An 18,446-nucleotide genomic window follows, 5' to 3' on the forward strand; every position below is an offset into this window, starting at 1 on the left:
GTACGTCATCCTAGATAAATGGCACCGCACTGGGAAGAAATTAGCCAGCAAATCATTGTGAGCTGAGAGATTTCAGGCAGCCAGATCCTGCCCCATCCTAAACACCCCCCGACCCTGGAGCCATCACAGAATCATAGAATCTCAGGGTTGGAAGGGACCTCAGGAGGGATCTAGTCCAACCCCCTGCTCAAAGCAGGACTAATTCCCAACTAAATCAATCCATGGCCATCTCCTTCCCCTGCCCCATGCCCTTCTCAGGAGCAGGCACTTTCTCCCCACCCCTAGCCAGCAGTAACGCCTCTCGGCACTCCCCGAACCTGCCCCTCAGCCACGTCCCAGAGACTCAGACAAACACGGCTTTGCCATCCAGTTCTCAGCCCGCGCCTTGTGCCCAGATGTGACGATGAGGTTCTGGCAGGACCCAACTGAGGTGCCAGTTCAGGACCAATTGCTTAAACAGGGCAGTTACAGCCCAAGGCTGGGGTTTTCCACCTCTAAGCAGGGGCGGCTCTAGGGATTTTGCCGCCCCAAGCACGGCAAGCAGGCTGCCTCCAGCGGTTTGCCTGTGCAGGGTTCGCTGGTCCCGCGACTTCGGAGGACCTCCCGCAGGCGGGAGGTCGACTGAAGCCACGGGACCAGCGGACTCTCCGCAGGCAAGCCACCGAGGGCAGCCTGCCTGCCGCCCTCGCAGGGCCGGCAGAGCGCCCCCCCGTGGCTTGCCGCCCCAAGCACGCACTTGGCGTGCTGGGGCCTGGAGCCGCCCCTGCCTCTAAGGCAAACCAAACCAGCCAGACAAAGAGGACTTTGGTCTCACCCCACTGGCCAACCACAAGTCACACAAGCAATTTCCTTAGACACTCCAGTCTCCCAGTATCACCACCAGTGCCACTCGTCCTGGGGATGAATGGTTATGAAAACCAACACCCCAGTAAAAGAAAAAGGTTCCCTCGATCCCAAAGGACCAAGCCCCAGACCCAGGTCAATTTACACATCAGATCTTACCCACAAATCACGCTGTTGCCAATCCTTTAGAATCTAAAATCTAAAGGTTTATTCATAAAAGGAAAAAGATAGAGCTGAGAGCTAGAATTGGTTACATGGAATCAATTCCATACAGTGATGGCAAAGTTCTTAGTTCAGGCTTGTAGCAATGCTGGAGTAAACTGCAGGTTCAAATCAAGTCTCTGGGGGTATGGCTACACTTACGGTTTGCAGCGCTGGTAGTTTGCAGCGCTGGTCATCCAGCTGTGTAGGAGCAGCGCTGGTGTGTGGCCACATTTGCAGCATTTGCAGCGCTGTTGGGAGTGCTGCATTATGGGCAGCTATCCCAGCGTTCAAGTGCACCAACGTGCTTTTCAAAAGAGGGGGGTGGAGGGTGGTGTACTGTGACAGGGAGCGGGGAAGATAGAGAGTGGATTTTTGGAGCCAACACTGTGTGTTAGCTTCCTGGATTGGAAAAATCACAAAATGTTCATGAGCCCTTAGTCTTAACTCTAATTGCAAACAGCCTGCCTCCAACACGGACTGCCCCCTGTTTCACTCACTCCCTGTGGTGTACTGTGACAGGGAGCGGGGAAGAGAGAGATTGGAAAAATCACAAAATGTTTGCGAACCCTAACAGCCTGCATCCAACACTGTTTCCCCTGCCTCTCATTTGATCGTTCACAGCCAGGTACAGATAGCTCCTGTTTGCTGTGATCAGTGTTTGTTTTTATAGATAAGCAGTTCAAACGGAGCTCGATCGGCTCCGTTCTGTTTCATTCACTCTGCCTGCCTGCCTCTCATTTGATTGTTTACAGCCAGGTACAGAACGGAGCTCCGATCGGAGCTCGTTCACAACAAAACAAAGAGAGTAATTTATAAAAGCATTCTGGGATACACCTTATTCCCTGGAGGCCAATCACAGCGCTGGTGTGTGGCCACACTTGATGACCAGCGCTGCAGCACCAGCGCTGGAATCCTTATTCCCCATGCTGAGTGAGGTGTACGGCCAGCGCTGCAGCCAGGGAGTTGCAGCGCTGGAAGTGCCCTGCAGGTGTGGCCACTTACTAATTGCAGCGCTGGTGGAGGCTTTCCAGCGCTGCAAATCGCCAGTGTAGCCATAGCCTTCAACATCCCCCACTGGGATGGGTCATTCAGTCCTTTGTTCAGAGCTTCAGTTTGTAGCAAAGTCCCTCCAGAGGTAAGAAGCAGGATTGAAGACCAGATGGAGATGAGGAACAGTCTTTTATAGGCTTTTCCAGGTGTAAGAACTTCTTTGTTCTTACTGTGGAAAATTACAGCAAAATGGAGTCTGGAGTCACATGGGCAAGTCCCTGCACTTTGCTGAGTTACAAGGCGTATCTGCCTCCTCTCAATGGGTCAATTGTGTAGCTGATGGTCCTTAATGGGCCATCAAGCAGGCTAGGCAGAGCTAACACCAACTTGTCTGGAATGTCTCCCAGCAGCACAGCACAAATTTGAAATACAGACAGGATAGAGCCAATACTCATAACTTCAACTACAAAATGTCACAGGCACACAGACAGCATCATCCTAACCAGCCACCCCTAATCTGGTCTTAGACACCTTGTATGACCCCCCTTTACATAAGGTTTGGTGCCACTACAGGACCTTGGTTGCAACCCTGTTCTATATGGTCCCAGATTATATCAATAACGTCACACCAGAGTCCTCCTGGAGCAGGCTCAGCTTCGTACCCGCTCCTGAACGTCCATGGAATAACCTTGCCAAGGGCTCCAGGACGTAACCCAGGGGTCCCATGCAGCGTCGGAGCCATTCGCAGCCTTGTGCGTGTGGGCTGTGCCTGGCAGGGCCGCTTTACCCTTCTCTCAGCCAGAGTCAGTATCAGCTCCTGGCCCCACAGCGCAGGGTGTGTCTCCGTCTGCCTTACCAGTCCCTCTTGCTGAGGGCTATCTCTGGGCTGCAGGCCCCCGCTGGCACGCTGCGTGGCTGCAAGCCAGCCCTGGACGGTACAGACCAGAGAGCTGCAGGACAAACGGGGCTTGGAGCTGAGCAGGGAGGGCTCTGACAGACCCAGCTCCCAGCTGGCTTGGATTCTGGGGGGGAGCGGGGAAGAGCCCAGCTCCCCTGTGAATTAGCACCAGACAGAAGCTCTGATGGTCCTAGATGACCAGAATAGACCTTAGTTTTCACGCCATCCGTGACTCTGAACAGCCCCTCGAGTGGCTGGAAGAGAAGCACCTACATGGGACCAAGAACTCCGCTATCGCAGGGTGACCGGACAGCAGTGTGAAGAATCGGGACAGGGGATGGGGGTAGTAAGAGCCTATATAAGGAAAAGCCCCAGATATCGGGACTGTCCCTATAAAATCGAGACGTCTGGTCACCCTGGCTCTCAGAGGCCGCTGTGGTCCTGCCCACGAAGGCAGAGGGAGCTCCCCTGGCCGGGGGTGACGCGAGCCAGATTCAGACTAGCAAGGAAGGTGCAAACCATGCAGGGAATTAGCTCACCCAGGGACCTGGCTCAGCGTCTTCAATCCAGGAGACGCTGTAACCCGTGAGGAGAGGTGGGCGGGACGCAGGCACCTCCGGGCTATGCAGGGGGTTGGGTGACGGTCCCTTCTGGCCTTGCAATCCCGGAATGAAATGACCCCCTGTGCCAGCCTGCTCTGCCCACCCCATTGCTGGGAGGAGGAGCAGCGAGTGGCCGGGGGGCAGGCGGCCCAGCGGCTCCATGCTACGGGTTTGGGTGGCTCTGTAGCGTCTGTCCTTGGCGGGGTGGGGGCTGAGTTCCAGGCTGTGCTCCCATCACGGCCCCCCCGGAGAGCCCCCAAGTGGCGGTGACCCCTCCCGCTGCCCTTCCCGTTACCTACTGGGCTGCACTGACCCACCCACGTCCTGCTTTCCAGATGACGTGGGCCTGTTCTCAGATCTGCATGCTGGAGGCCCACGGGGCCACGGGCGGGGGGGCCCCTCTGTTGCCTACTCCTTCTGCTCCTACGCCTTCCCAGAGCAGTCAGGTAAGGGGGGGGGGCTGCCGGCAGACCAGCTTCGGGCTCCTTGTCGCCACAGATTCTTCCTCTGGCTCCAGATTGTACCCAGCACCATTGCCCCAGTCACACCCGCTTCTCCCCCCGTCCTTCCCTGAGTCCTGGCCCTGTCTGAGCCCTGCACATCTAGCACCATTCCCCGGCCTGGCCCAAACCTCCTCCCCTCGGCTCCAGCTCCCTGCCCAGCCCAAACCTCCTCCCCTCGGCTCCAGCTCCCTGCCCGGCCCAAACCTCCTCCCCTCGGCTCCAGCTCCCCTGCCCAGCCCAAACCTCCTCCCCTCGGCTCCAGCTCCCCTGCCCGGCCCAAACCTCCTCCCCTCGGCTCCAGCTCCCCTGCCCGGCCCAAACCTCCTCCCCTCGGCTCCAGCTCCCTGCCCGGCCCAGCTCAAATCTCCTCCCCTCGGCTCCAGCTCCCTGCCCGGCCCGGCCCAAACCTCCTCCCCTCGGCTCCAGCTCCTGCCCGGCCCGGCCCAAACCTCCTCCCCTCGGCTCCAGCTCCCTGCCCGGACCGGCCCAAACCTCCTCCCCTCGGCTCCAGCTCCCTGCCCGGCCCAAACCTCCTCCCCTCGGCTCCAGCTCCCCGGCCCGACCCGGCCCAAACCTCCTCCCCTCGGCTCCAGCTCCCCTGCCCGGCCCAAACCTCCTCCCCTCAGCTCCAGCGCCCCGCCCGGCCCAACCCACCTCCCCTCGGCTCCAGCTCCCCGCCCGGCCCGGCCCAAACCTCCTCCCCTCGGCTCCAGCTCCCTGCCCGGCCCGGCCCAAACCTCCTCCCCTCGGCTCCAGCTCCCCTGCCCGGACCGGCCCAAACCTCCTCCCCTCGGCTCCAGCTCCCTGCCCGGCCCAAACCTCCTCCCCTCGGCTCCAGCTCCCTGCCCAGCCCAAACCTCCTCCCTCGGCTCCAGCTCCCTGCCCGGCCCAAACCTCCTCCCCTCGGCTCCAGCTCCCTGCCCGGCCCGGCCCAAACCTCCTCCCTCGGCTCCAGCTCCCTGCCCGGCCCAAACCTCCTCCCCTCGGCTCCAGCTCCTGCCCGGCCCAAACCTCCTCCTCGGCTCCAGCTCCCTGCGGCCCGGCCCAAACCTCCTCCCCTCAGCTCCAGCTCCCTGCCCGGCCCAAACCTCCTCCCCTCGGCTCCAGCTCCCTGGCCGGCCCAAACCTCCTCCTCGGCTCCAGCTCCCTGCCCGGCCCAAACCTCCTCCTCGGCTCCAGCTCCTGCCCGGCCCAAACCTCCTCCCCTCGGCTCCAGCTCCTGCCCGGCCCAAACCTCCTCCCTCGGCTCCAGCTCCTGCCCGGCCCGGCCCAAACCTCCTCCCCGCGGCTACATCTCCCCTGCCCGGACCGGCCCAAACCTCCTCCCCTCGGCTCCAGCTCCCCTGCCCGGACCGGCCCAAACCTCCTCCCCTCGGCTCCAGCTCCCTGCCCGGCCCAAACCTCCTCCCCTCGGCTCCAGCTCCCCTGCCCAGCCCAAACCTCCTCCCCTCGGCTCCAGCTCCCCTGCCCGGCCCGGCCCAAACCTCCTCCCCTCGGCTCCAGCTCCCCGGCCCGGCCCAAACCTCCTCCCCTCGGCTCCAGCTCCCTGCCCGGCCCAAACCTCCTCCCCTCGGCTCCAGCTCCCCTGCCCGGCCCAAACCTCCTCCCCTCGGCTCCAGCTCCCTGCCCGGCCCGGCCCAAACCTCCTCCCCTCGGCTCCAGCTCCCCTGCCCAGCCCAAACCTCCTCCCCTCGGCTCCAGCTCCCCTGCCCGGCCCAAACCTCCTCCCCTCGGCTCCGTCTCCCCTGCCTGGCCCAAACCTCCTCCCTTCGGCTCCAGCTCCCTGCCCGGCCCAGCCCAAACCTCCTCCCCTTGGCTCCGTCTCCCCTGCCCGGCCCAGCCCAAACCTCCTCCCCTCAGCTCCAGCTCCCTGCCCGGCCCGGCCCAAACCTCTTCCCCTCGGCTCTGTCTCCCCTGCCCGGCCCAAACCTCCTCCCCTCGGCTCCGTCTCCCCTGCCTGGCCCAAACCTCCTCCCTTCGGCTCCAGCTCCCTGCCCGGTCCGGCCCAAACCTCCTCCCCTTGGCTCCGTCTCCCCTGCCCGGCCCAGCCCAAATCTCCTCCCCTCAGCTCCAGCTCCCTGCCCGGCCCGGCCCAAACCTCCTCCCCTCGGCTCCAGCTCCCCTGCCCGGCCCAGCTCAAATCTCCTCCCCTCGGCTCCATCTCCCCTGCCTGGCCCGGCCCAAACCTCCTCCCCTCGGCTCCAGCTCCCAGCCCGGCCCAAACCTCCCCTCGGCTCCAGCTCCCTGCCCGGCCCAAACCTCCTCCCTCGGCTCCAGCTCCCTGCCCGGCCCAAACCTCCTCCCCTCGGCTCCAGCTCCCTGCCCGGCCCCGACCAAACCTCCTCCCTCGGCTCCAGCTCCCCTGCCCGGCCCGGCCCAAACCTCCTCCCCTCGGCTCCAGCTCCCTGCCCGGCCCAAACCTCCTCCCCTCGGCTCCAGCTCCCTGCCCGGCCCGGCCCAAACCTCCTCCCCTCGGCTCCAGCTCCCTGCCCGGCCCAAACCTCCTCCCCTCGGCTCCAGCTCCCTGCCTGGCCCAGCCCAAACCTCCTCCCCTCGGCTCCAGCTCCCTGCCCGGCCCAAACCTCCTCCCCTCGGCTCCAGCTCCCTGCCCGGCCCAAACCTCCTCCCCTCGGCTCCAGCTCCCTGCCCGGCCCAAACCTCCTCCCCTCGGCTCCAGCTCCCTGCCCGGCCCAAACCTCCTCCCCTCGGCTCCAGCTCCCTGCCTGGCCCGGCCCAAACCTCCTCCCCTCGGCTCCAGCTCCCCTGCCCGGACCAAACCGCCTCCCCTCAGCTCCAGCTCCCTGCCCGGCCCAAACCTCCTCCCCTCGGCTCCAGCTCCCTGCCCGGCCCAAACCTCCTCCCCTCGGCTCCAGCTCCCTGCCCGGCCCAAACCTCCTCCCCTCGGCTCCGTCTCCCCTGCCCGGCCCAAACCTCCTCCCCTCGGCTCCAGCTCCCTGCCCGGCCCAAACCTCCTCCCTCCAGCTCCGGTGGCTCAGGGACAGTCTCGCCCTGCGAATCCTGGACAGACATTTCCTATCCCAGTTTCACACCCGCCCTGCAGTGCATCCCCTGGCTGTCCCGTCACCCTCTCACGCCCGGCCAAGGGACCCCCTGCGATCCCCCGGGGCTCCCCGGGGCCTGGCCCAGGCTGGGGGCTCCGGCTGTGAGGTTGTCGCCCTGTTTTTCAGATTTCTTCTCCTCGTCCTTCAGCCCCGGCACCGACCCCGGAATCGGCTTCCGCTCGGTTTCCACCTCCACCACCTTCGTCAACGGCAAACGCATCACCACGAAGAGGTAGGGATGGGCCATCGCGGACTGGCCAATGGCCAAGCCAGCCTGTCTCCCAGCAACACGGCAGCTGCTCCCGGGGACCAGATCATGGGGCCAGCCCGGCGGGTGCCCCACCTCCTGCCATGCCAGAGCCCTCCATGCCCCCCTGAGTTTGGTGTCCCTCCCTCCCTCCTGACTCCATGGGGCCCCCCATTCCCGTGTCTCCCCCCCATGCCAGAGCCGTCCATGGGGCCAGCCAGACTGGTGTCCTGCTTTCAGCAGGGGCTCCCTGCCCCCTCTCAGGAGTGCACCTGAGCTGAGCTCCTGCGGGGCGAGGCGGAGCCCAGCAATCCCTGGAGTCACACAAATGACCCCGACTCTGGATCCATCCCCAGTGCCATTGTCTCACGCTCAGCAGGGCTGGGGGAGGGAGGGAACGTGTGACCTGCCCTGGGGCACGGGGCACGGGCCGCTCACAGCTGCACACTCTGGGAGGTGGGAGGCAGTGCTGGGTGCCCGGGTAGCTGAGTGTGTGGGCAGGGCCGGCTGGTTTTCCTTTCCTTGGGATTCCCACTGCCCATGGCACAGGGGAGCCTTCCAAGCAAGGTGCTAACGTGCTCAGAGAAGCCGGGATCCCGGGGGCCTGTGGCAAGGTACCAGTGATCGGTGTGCGGGGCAGGGGAGGGGGGTCTCTCAGAGCGGGATGGGGGCCGTGTGGGGGGTGCATGTGTGTGGGAAACGGGGAGGAGGAGTGAGTTTCCTCTCTGTGCCCGGGTGCGTGGGACGTGCCACACTGACAATGCCGTGCTCAGGGCAGGCTGCACAAAGCACTCCCCAGAGCTGGTGCTTTGCTCTATAACTAGATGCACCAGGCCAGAACCGAAAGGCCTCGGCTGCCCCACACTGGTTAGCCGTAAGCCAGACCTAGTCCCCTCGAGGCCCCCAGCCAGACAACCTGGTCTCACGCACTGAGGGGTGACCGAAAACCCATTTCCCCCATTAGGTTCTAGCCACTTACCCCCAGGCCAGTGTGACTCTCCGCTCTTCCCCACGTATCCCCCTACCAGCCCATCCTTAGGGAGCTAGCGAACGGTTTAGTCAGGAAAGAAAAGCAGAGAGTTACAACTGGGTAATCGATCATATACAGACACATGGTGGCAAAGTCCTGAGACAGGCTGGAGCAGGGCTGGAGCAGACGGCTGGGTGGCAAAGTCTCTCTGGCACCTTCCCAAAGATTGGCAGGTCCTCGTCCATGTTCAAGACGCTCCTTTGAGCTGTAAATCCACAGTCCAGAGAACATGGGCAGGAAAGAGGCAACATGGAGATGTCTCAGGTGTCTTTTATCTCCTTTGCCGTGTGGGTGGAAAGTTACTGTCCCAAACAAAGCCCAGAACCCCAGTTACTGGCCCAAGATGGAGTCCAGGGTCACATGAGCAGATCATGTCCCTTACATGGCTTGCTGACTCCCAGAGGCCACCACTGCCCATCTTCTCTCCAAGGCTTGCTGGGCGGGATGAGTTTCTTCAACGGCCCGGCCCATTGTGAGCTGAGTGTCCTTGATGGGCCATGAACACACAGCTGTCTGGCCCTGCTGTAAACCCATCTGGGGGCATCACCCAGGAACAAAACACCGGCTGGAGACACAAAGACACAGCCCATTTTCATCACAAAGCTGATACGTGGATTTCACCAGGATAATGGCACTTGATAGATTCTAACGTTTCCATTGACCGGCCATGAGACACTTTGTGCAAGAGTTGTTGCAGTTGCATCACAGTGGTAATATCAGTGATAGAAATGGTGGTCTCCACTCGAACAGCAGCCCCCGCTCTGTTCCCCAGGATCATCGAGAACGGCCAGGAGCGGGTGGAAATCGAGGAGGACGGAGAGCTGAAAGCGACAGAGGTGAATGGTGAGGAGCAGAGCTGCTGGGCCTCCGGCTGGGGGTTGCGCAGGGCCGGTAAAGGTTGTGAGGCCACGCTGTGTGCCTGCCCTGGCCGGTGCAATTACCAGGGAGACTGGGGGGAAGTCTGGCCTGGAACGGAGACGCTGCATGGTGCAGACAACCGGGAAGCAGAGCAGTTCAGTAAGTAGGCTGGGCTGGCCCCCCAGTGCTGGGTGAGCAGACGGGTGTCGGGAGCATCTGCGGGAGAGGGGAGAGCCCGTCGCAGAGACAGAACTCCTGGGACACGGCCCCTGACGCTGCATCCCCACCCTGATGCCGACAGACAGACAGGCAATCTCCCCTCGGCTGCTGGCTGAGCTGGGGACGCGGGTCAGGCCCTGGGGCACAGTGTCCCTCGCACCTGGGGCTAACTGGCCCCTTAGTGGCAGTGGCAGCAGAGGGGCCTCAGGGAACTGCCCCAGCTGGAGGTGGGGCGGGCGGTGCTGGGCAGGGGCTGGTGTGGGGAGCTCCGCTGGCCCATGCTGTGCCCGTCTGAGCACAGAGGAATTCGTTCTCCGGGGCTGTGGATCCCTCCTACCACACCCAGCAATGCCACCCTGGGGCAAGGAGCCGAGGCCCGTCTGGAGACTGAACCCGGGCCCCTGCTTCCCTCCTGGGGGGCTGGCCCAGGTCCCAGGGACGCTCCAGCTGGGTCCCTCTCCCATGACTCTGCTTCGGGGTGCTTTTCTTACAGACGTAGCCAAAAATGTGGAGCCTCAGGTGGGGCTGCACCGCCAGGAACAGCACGACATCCTGAGCTCTGCGTCCGACTCCCCCACCCCACAGCGCCCCCAGAGCACGGCCTCCTCCTACGTGCTCCCCGAAGAGGAGGACAAGGATCTGCACCGGGCCATGGCCTACAGCCTGTCGGAGCTGGAGGACGCGGGGCAGCACCGAGCGGATGCCCGCGGCGCCAAGAAGAGACGGGGCAGCACGCGGCGGGCCCGCAAGGGGGCCAGCGAGGAGGCGGGCGCTGCCCGGGCGCCTCAGAGCAGGGCCAAGGGCGCAGAGAGCCCTGGCGGGGGAGACAACGCGAAGGAGGGGGAGGAGAGGACGGCCGAGGTGCAGAAGGGGGGGGGCAATCCTGGCGCTGCGGGGGGCGGGCTGGTGCCGGACGACAGCGAGTTCACGCTCAGCGACCTCAAGTCAGCGCTTGCTGAGATCGAGGCTGCTCCTGACGAGATGGAGTCGGTCGTGTGTGTCCTCCTGTGACGGAGGCCGCGGGGAGCCCTCAGCAGGCTGGGATCCGCCCGGCTGCAGCAGGCAGCGGGTAGTAAAGGTCAGTGTCAGCGCTCTGAGCCGGCGTCTTTCTCATTCACTGGGCGAGGAGCCCCTCAGGCAGGGCGGGAGCAAAGCCCGCCAGGCCAGGGTGTGTCTGGCCTCCAGCCCATCGCCCCGGGGGCTGCCTGGCGCTCCCCGTCTCCTCCTCCGGGATCATATGTCCAGGGTGGAGGTGCAGCGCTTTGGGAGGCCTATAGCCCTGGGGCGAGGGAGGGTGCACTGCTCAGTCCCCTCCGGGGGCTCGGGGCATCTGTGATCTGCATGGCCAGGCGAGAGGCTTTCCTCAGCTACTCCCTGGAACCCAGTGTCAGAAGGGGGCGCTGGGGGTCCCTGGCTAGCAGCGTCTTAGTCCTGGGCCCCTCGGGGAGCAGCTGGCAGGGGTCAGATCGAGGGGCTGGAGCAATTGACTTACGAGGCGACACGAAAGGAGCTAAGCCTGCAGCTTGGCCAGAGGAGCGCGGGGTGGAGCTGAGAGCTGGCTGCACCCCGCGAGCGTTAGCCCGGGACAAGGGGAGTAAGTGGGAGCCGCAGGGTGAACCTGACCAGGGAGCCGTTCCTTCTGAAGATCAGGGAAAGCAGCCTGGCAGGCGGATGGAGCAGGCTGGGGGATCCTTTCCCCCGGGAGGGGCAGGACGACCGAGACCCTGCCTGCTGCATGCGAGATGAATCCAGCTGCAAGACCAGCCGCCCAGCAGCACACAGAGCTGCAGCCAGTCCCTGGCAAGGTTTCCTGCTGCCCCCTCTCCCCTGTGCACAAGAGGTGCTGAAGCAAGCCCGTGTACGTTCAGAACAAGACCCCTCCTGTGGAGGGGGACTCTGTTAGGGGGCTGGAGAGCTGCTCTGCCTCAAATACCCCCTCCCATCCCCCAGGGAGAGGCAGGTAGAGCCGCTCATCGGCTGACTGGGGGTCCCACTTCTAGCCGTGGGTCGTGTGCGGAGCATCCCACTCCCCAAACATACGTTGGGGCAGAATGAACTGGGCGTTTGGAAGGGAGATCAGGCCTCAGCGAGCAGTTCGAATTCTCTGAGGGCTCAACAAACGTAGACAAGGGGGATCCAGTGACTACAGGGTACTTGGACTTTCAGAAAGCCTGTGACAAGGTCCCTCAATGGCTCTTAAGGAAACTAAGCAGTCATGGGCTAAGAGGGAAGGTCCTCTCATGGATTGGTAACTGGGTAAATGACAGGAAACAAGGGCAGGAATAACTGGTCAGTTCTCAGAATGGAGAGAGGGAAATCGTGGTGCCCCCAGGGGTCTGTACTGGGCCCAGTCCTATTCCACATAGTCATAAATGATCTGGAAATGGGTAAACAGGGAGGTGGCGACATTTGCAGATGATACAAAACTACTCAAGATAGTTAAGTCCCAGGCAGACTGTGAAGAGCTACAAAAGGATCTCACAGAACTGGGTGACTGGATGACTGAAATTCCATGTTGATAAATGCAAAGTGATGCACATTGGAAAACATCAGCCTACCCGTACGTACAACATGCTGGGGTCTAAATGAGCTGTTACCACTCAAGAGAGAGATCTTGGAGTCAGTGTGCACGCAATGTGCAGTGGCCGTCAAAAAGTGACCAGAATGCTGGGAATCATTAAGAAAGGGAGAGATAAGAAGACAGAAAATATCATGTTGCCTCTATATAAATCCATGGTACGTCCACACCTTGAACACTGCGTGCAGACGTGGTCGCCCCATCGCAAAAAAGAGAGATTGGATTTGGAAAAAGTTCACAGAACAACAAAAATGATTAGGGGATTGAACAGTGAATCGGGAAGTGGTATTTACCCCTTCACAGAACAGAAGAACCAGGGGTCACCCAATGAAATTACTAGGCAGATGGTTTAAAACAAACAGAAGGAAGTATTTCCTCACACAGCGCACAGACAACCTGTGTCACGGAGTGTGGGGGCAACCAGGCCCTGCACCCCCGGCTTCCTGCGATTCACCGGGACTCTCAGGCAGCCAGTAACACAGAAGGTTTATTTAGATGACAGCCAGGGGCGGCTCCAGGCACCAGCACGCCAAGCGCGTGCCTGGGGGGGCAAGCCACGGGGGGCGCTCTGCCGGTCGCCGCGAGGGCGGCAGGCAGGCTGCCTTTGGCAGTTTGCCTGCGGAGGGGCCGCTGGTCCCGCGTCTTCGGCGGACCTCCCGCAGGCTGCTGCCGAATCCGCGGGACCGGGGACCTCCCGCAGGCTGCCGCTGAAGGCAGCCTGCCTGCCGTGCTTGGGGCGGCAAAATCCCTAGAGCCGCCCCTGGATGACAGGAACACCGTCCAAAACAGGTCTTGCCGGTACAGACAACAGGACCCCCCTTAGTTAGGTCCATCTGAGGGCCCCAGGGAGGCCACAGCCCTGTTGGTCGGGGCACCCCTCTTTATTTCCCAGCCAGCTCCAAACTGAAACTCCCCCCAGCCTCTCACTCAGCCTCCCCCCGGCTCCTCCCCCAGCATTTGTGTCCTTTGTCTAGTTTCCTGGGCCGAGGTGTCACCTGGCCTCCAACCCCCGTCCTGGGTTCTCAGGTTACCTGCTCAGGTACCTCCCTCAAGGAAAGGTGTCAGAGGAGCAGCCGTGTTAGTCTGTATCCGCAAAGAGAACAGGAGCCCTTGTGGCACCTTAGAGACTAACACATTTATTTGAGCGTAAGCTTTCGTGGGCTACAGCCCACTTCATCGGACGCATGGAATGGGCCATACAGTGAGGAGAGAGAGACACATACAGAGAACATGGAAAGGTGGGAGTTGCCCAACCAACGCTGAGAGGCTAATTCATTAAGATGAACTGTTGTCAGCAGGAGAAAAAAAAATGTTTGTAGTGATAATCAAGATGGCCCATTTAAGACAGTTTGACGAGAAGCTGTGAGGACACTTAACATGGGGAAATAGATTCAATGTGTGCAATGGCTCCGCCATTCCCAGTCTCTATTCAAGCCCAAATTGATTGTATCTAGTTTGCATATCAATTCAAGTTCAGCCGTTTCTCACTGGAGTCTGTTTTTGAAGCTTTTGTGTTGCAAAATTGCCACCTCTCAATCTGTTACTGAATGGCCAGAGAGGTTGACGTGTTCTCCTACTCGTTTTTGAATGTTATGATTCCTGATGTCAGATTTGTGTCCATTTATTCTTTTGTGTAGGGACTGTCCGGTTTGGCCAATGTACATGGCAGAGGGGCATTGCTGGCACATGATAACATATATCACCTTGGTAGATGTGCAGGTGAATGAGCCCCTGATGGCGTGGCTGATGTGATTAGGTCCTATGATGGTGTCACTTGAATAGATATGTGAACAGAGTTGGCATCGGGCTTTGTTGCAGAGTTTGGTTCCTGGGTTGGTGTTTCTGTTGTGTGGTGTGTGGTTGCTGGTGAGTATTTGCTTCAGGTTGGGGGGCTGTCTGTAAGCGAGGACAGGTCTGTCTCCCAAGATCTGGGAGAGTGAAGGATCATCTTTCAGGATAGGTTGTAGATCTTTGATGATGCACTGGAGAGATTTTAGTTGGGGGCTGAAGGTGATGGCTAGTGGGGTTCTGTTACTTTCTTTGTTGGGCCCGTCTTGTAGTAGGTGACTTCTGGGTACTCTTCTGGCTCTGTCAATCTGTTTTTTCACTTCAGCAGGTGGGTATTGTAGTTGTAAGAACGCTTGATAGAGATCCTGTAGGTGTTTATCTCTCTCTGAGGGATTGGAGCAAATGCGGTTGTATCTTAGAGCTTGGCTGTAGACAATGGATCATGTGGTGTGTCCTGGATGGAAGCTGGAGGCATGTAGGTAAGTATAGCGGTCAGTAGGTTTCCGGTATAGGGTAGTGTTTATGTGACCATCGCTTATTAGCACAGTAGTGTCAAGGAAGCGGACCGCTTGTGTGGACTGGTCTAGGCTGAGGTTGATGGTGGGATGGAAATTGTTGAAATCATGGTGGAATTCCTCAAGGGCTTCTTTTCCATGGGTCTAGATGATGATGTCATCAATGTTGCACAAGTAAAGTCTCCCATCCCCAATGCAGCCAGTCCCAGAAAACTCCCCTGCAACCTTCCCAGGTTAATACTCCCCACTCAGCATTCAAATAACACATCAAGAACATTCCCACTTCGTCACAACCTGTGGAACTCATTGCCAGAGGATGCTGTGAAGGTGTGACGCAGTAGGGAGCGGGGCGGATTGACCTGGGAATGTTGGCTAGTTTACTGAGACTGTCTGCATTGGGGATGGGAGAACAGGGGATAACTTTATTTGAGGGACGATACCTGAACCTGTAACCTGAGCCAGGAAGGAGGTGGGGCCAGGTGACACCTTTGTCCAAGAAACTGGACAAAGGCGAGAGGTGGAGCTGGGAGGAGGGGGAGTGCGGCAGGAGGGGTTTTGGTTTCAGTTTTGTGCTGGGTGGTGGAATGCAGGAAACCCCAAGGCTGGGGTCTAAGCTCCCTGGCCCCCCAAAAGGACTTGATTGAGGGGTCCTGGTTGTACCTACAAGCTCTGCTGTAGCCTGCGTTCCTATTGTCCAATAAACCTTCCGTGTTACTGGCTGGCGGAGAGTCCCGGTGAATCCCAGGAAGAGGGGTGCAGGGCCCTGACTCCCCCACACTCCTTGCCAAGGGATGTTGTGAAGGCCAAAACTATAACTGGGTTCAAAGACGAGCTAGAGAAGTTTCTGGAGGATGGTCCAGCAATGGCTGTTAGCCAGAATGGGCAGGGACACAACCCCCTGTTCTGGGTGTCCCTAAGCTCTGACGGCCAGACGCTGGGACTGGACAAGGGGTGGATCACATGATAATTGCCCTGTTCTGTTCATTGCCCCCGAAGCACCTGGCCCTGGCCACAGTCAGAGACAGGGCACTAGGCTGGAGGCTGGGCCTGGGCTGGTTCTGTTCCAGACCCCCTGCCCACTGCCCGGGGTCAGCCGGGGAGCTGGCAGGAAGCCTGGCCTGCTCCCCACTGGCCAGGACACCAGGAGCTGGGCCAAGCACAGGTCTGGGCTTATTCCCCTCCCGCTCAGTCCCTCTGGGTCCTGGGACCCGCCTCATCCTCCTTCCCCCGCTCCCCCGCTCCCTGCTAGCAACCACAGCCTGGTGGGAAAGTGCAGAGTCAGTGCAGCGGGCCCCTCCCTCCCAGCCGCTGCCCTGAGGCTTTTGTCAGCAGCCACCTGACAGCCGGTTTCCAGCATTTCCTGGGGCAGCTCTGCTGACTCTGCAGCTCCCCTCGCTCGTGCTCTCAGCCCTGGACACAGACCGACCGGCTGGGGCTGGGTGGGGAGCAAGGACTCACTGTCTCAGAGCCCAGGCTCCCTGGGCTCCCCAGCATCAGGGTCCCCCCACTGTGATTCCCACGATTCCCAGGCCCTGAGTGCTGCAGGATCCACCCTGGGGTAACTGCACGGTGCTTGTGTTCACACGCCGGCCCTTCGATGCACTAGTGCCGCCTTCACACGCCGGCCCTTCGATGCACTAGAGCAGAGTTCACACGCCGGCCCTTCGATGCACTAGTGCCGCCTTCACACGCTGGCCCTTCGATGCACTAGTGCCGGGTTCACACGCCGGCCCTTCGATGCACTAGTGCCGCCTTCACACGCTGGCCCTTCGATGCACTAGTGCCAACTTCACACGCCGGCCCTTTGATGCACTAGTGCCGGGTTCACACGCCGGCCCTTCGATGCACTAGTGCCGGGTTCACACGCCGGCCCTTCGATGCACTAGTGCCGCCTTCACAAGCCGGCCCTTCGATGCACTAGTGCCGCCTTCACACGCCGGCCCTTCGATGCACTACAGCAGGGTTCACACGCCAGCCCTTCGATGCACTAGTGCCGGGTTCACACGCCGGCCCTTCGATGCACTAGAGCAGGGTTCACACGCCGGCCCTTCGATGCACTAGTGCCGCCTTCACACGCCGGCCCTTCGATGCACTAGTGCCGCCTTCACACGCCGGCCCTTCGATGCACTAGTGCCGGGTTCACACGCCGGCCCTTCGATGCACTAGTGCCGGGTTCACACGCCGGCCCTTCGATGCACTAGTGCCGGGTTCACACGCCGGCCCTTCGATGCACTAGAGCAGGGTTCACAGACCGGCCCTTCGATGCACTAGTGCCGGGTTCACACGCCGGCCCTTCGATGCACTAGTGCCGGGTTCACACGCCGGCCCTTCGATGCACTAGTGCCGGGTTCACACGCCGGCCCTTCGATGCACTAGAGCAGGGTTCACACGCCGGCCCTTCGATGCACTAGGGCCGGGTTCACACGCCGGCCCTTCGATGCACTAGTGCCGCCTTCACACGCCGGCTCTTTGATGCACTAGTGCCGGGTTCACACGCCGGCCCTTCGATGCACTACTGCAGAGCTCACACGCTGGCCCTTCGGTGGACTAGTGCAGGGTTCACACCCCAGCTCTTCGATGCACTAGTGCCGGGTTCACACTCCCTGCCCCTGAAGGGCAATAGAATGCACACCCTGGATCCGGAGTGCAGGGCGCCTGCTCTCAGGCTCTGGGTGCCACGGAAATGCCACGCTGCCTCTGGGTGGGAGAGGAAGAGGAAGCGACACAGAGCTGGAACCCACTGATCTCCTCCCAGAGGCAAGTCCCATCAGGGCCGGACAGGCGAGCTCTCCTGACCTCTCATCACCATGGCTGCTGGCTTCTCCCGGAGGATCTCTCGCCAGGCCCAGCCCGGAGCGCCTGCCTCGTGGTTTTACTCAGCCCTCCCTCGGTGGGGCTGTGCCGGCGTAAAGCCCTCCTGGTCTGGCCCAGCCCTCACACAGGGGCCACTCCTCCGACCTCCTCCCCGCCCCCGGGTACGAGGTGCTGGGAATGTGGCCGTGGAGCAACCCCAGCTCCACACCAAGGGCCAGAGTGGTCCCAGACCAGACAGGGTCATACAGGCAACAAACTGCCTTAGGCTCCGTGGGCCCGGATCAGCCTTGCCCACCTGTGGGGTTCCAGCTCTTGGGCCCATGTGGTCCGTGGGGGGAGCCTCCTTCAGTGGGACAGCCCCTCTCGGGGCTTCACTCTCTCTCAGGGGTTAAACGCCTCCACCACCTGGAGCCGCACCTCCCTGAGCCTCAGCACGTCTGTCTGTGCCGTGGGCCCCCTCAGGGAGTCCCCTCGCTCTGGGCCCCCCGGGCCTCTACCCCCCCAAGGGGATTATACCCCCCGGCCCCGTTCTCTAGCCTGGAGCGACTCTCCCCCAGCGTAACACAGGAGGTTTATTGAGCGTTGAACCCAGCACAGGGAACTCTCCGGCCTCAGGCCTGGCCTCCCTCAGCCCAGCACATCCCAGTCCCCCTGCAGCCAGGGGGGCTCTGCCTGCTCCCCCTCTCCAGCCCCGAGCCCCCTGCTCCCAGCTGGGCTCCGATACCCCCGGCCCCAAGCCCCCTCTGTCCATTGGCTTCTCTCCAGGGAAACAGGGTCGTAAACAGGCAGGCCTGGGTCTCCTCTCAGCCCCCCTCTGGCCCCTCTGGCTGGAGCCGGCTGGTCAGGTCACCGGGTCCTCTCCCCGCAGCCCATTGTCCCCCACTGGCCAGAACCGGCTGCGACTCCTGAGCCGGGTCTCTGGGTCCCCAGGTCCCCAGTCGCTGGGGTCTCCATCCTCCAGGCCGGGCCGGGTCCCGAGTCCCTCTCCGGTCCCGTGTCCCAACAAACTCCCTCTCCCCTCCCCTCGTTACACCAGTGACACCTGGGGACACTGAGCCCCCCCCCCTGCCTGCAACCCCGGGAAACACAGAAAACCCCAAGAAAACCCCCCACTTCGTTACACCAGCGCTGTGAGCTTCCTCGCAGCAGTGCCCTGGCAGTCCCGTGCCCAGGGCCTCGCTCACGCGACGGAGCCCCGGGGCAGAGGGCGGGGCCAATGGGGGCGGGGCTCTGAGCTTGTTTTTCATGACCTCATCAGTTCAGAGTGCAGAGCCCTGACGTCACAATCGGCCCGG

At 61.3% G+C, this 18,446-nt stretch overlaps 1 protein-coding gene across 3 annotated transcripts in view; it reads left to right on the forward strand.

Annotated features, from left to right (window-relative positions):
• The window catches only part of LOC120374717 (dnaJ homolog subfamily B member 2-like), a 99,461-nt gene extending 88,908 nt beyond the window's left edge, over positions 1-10,553 (forward strand). For all 3 annotated transcript variants that reach the window (XM_039494818.1, XM_039494819.1, XM_039494817.1), the window contains 4 exons: positions 3,873-3,983; positions 7,229-7,334; positions 9,152-9,222; positions 9,950-10,553. In XM_039494818.1, the coding sequence (XP_039350752.1) occupies positions 3,873-3,983; positions 7,229-7,334; positions 9,152-9,222; positions 9,950-10,467 (806 nt within the window). In that variant the 3' untranslated portion in view covers positions 10,468-10,553. The remainder of the gene's footprint in view (positions 1-3,872; positions 3,984-7,228; positions 7,335-9,151; positions 9,223-9,949) is intronic.
• Positions 10,554-18,446: the final 7,893 nt, after the last annotated feature.

Source organism: Mauremys reevesii, linkage group 11 (genome assembly GCF_016161935.1).
Source record: "Mauremys reevesii isolate NIE-2019 linkage group 11, ASM1616193v1, whole genome shotgun sequence".
NCBI classification, from domain to species: Eukaryota; Metazoa; Chordata; order Testudines; family Geoemydidae; genus Mauremys; species Mauremys reevesii.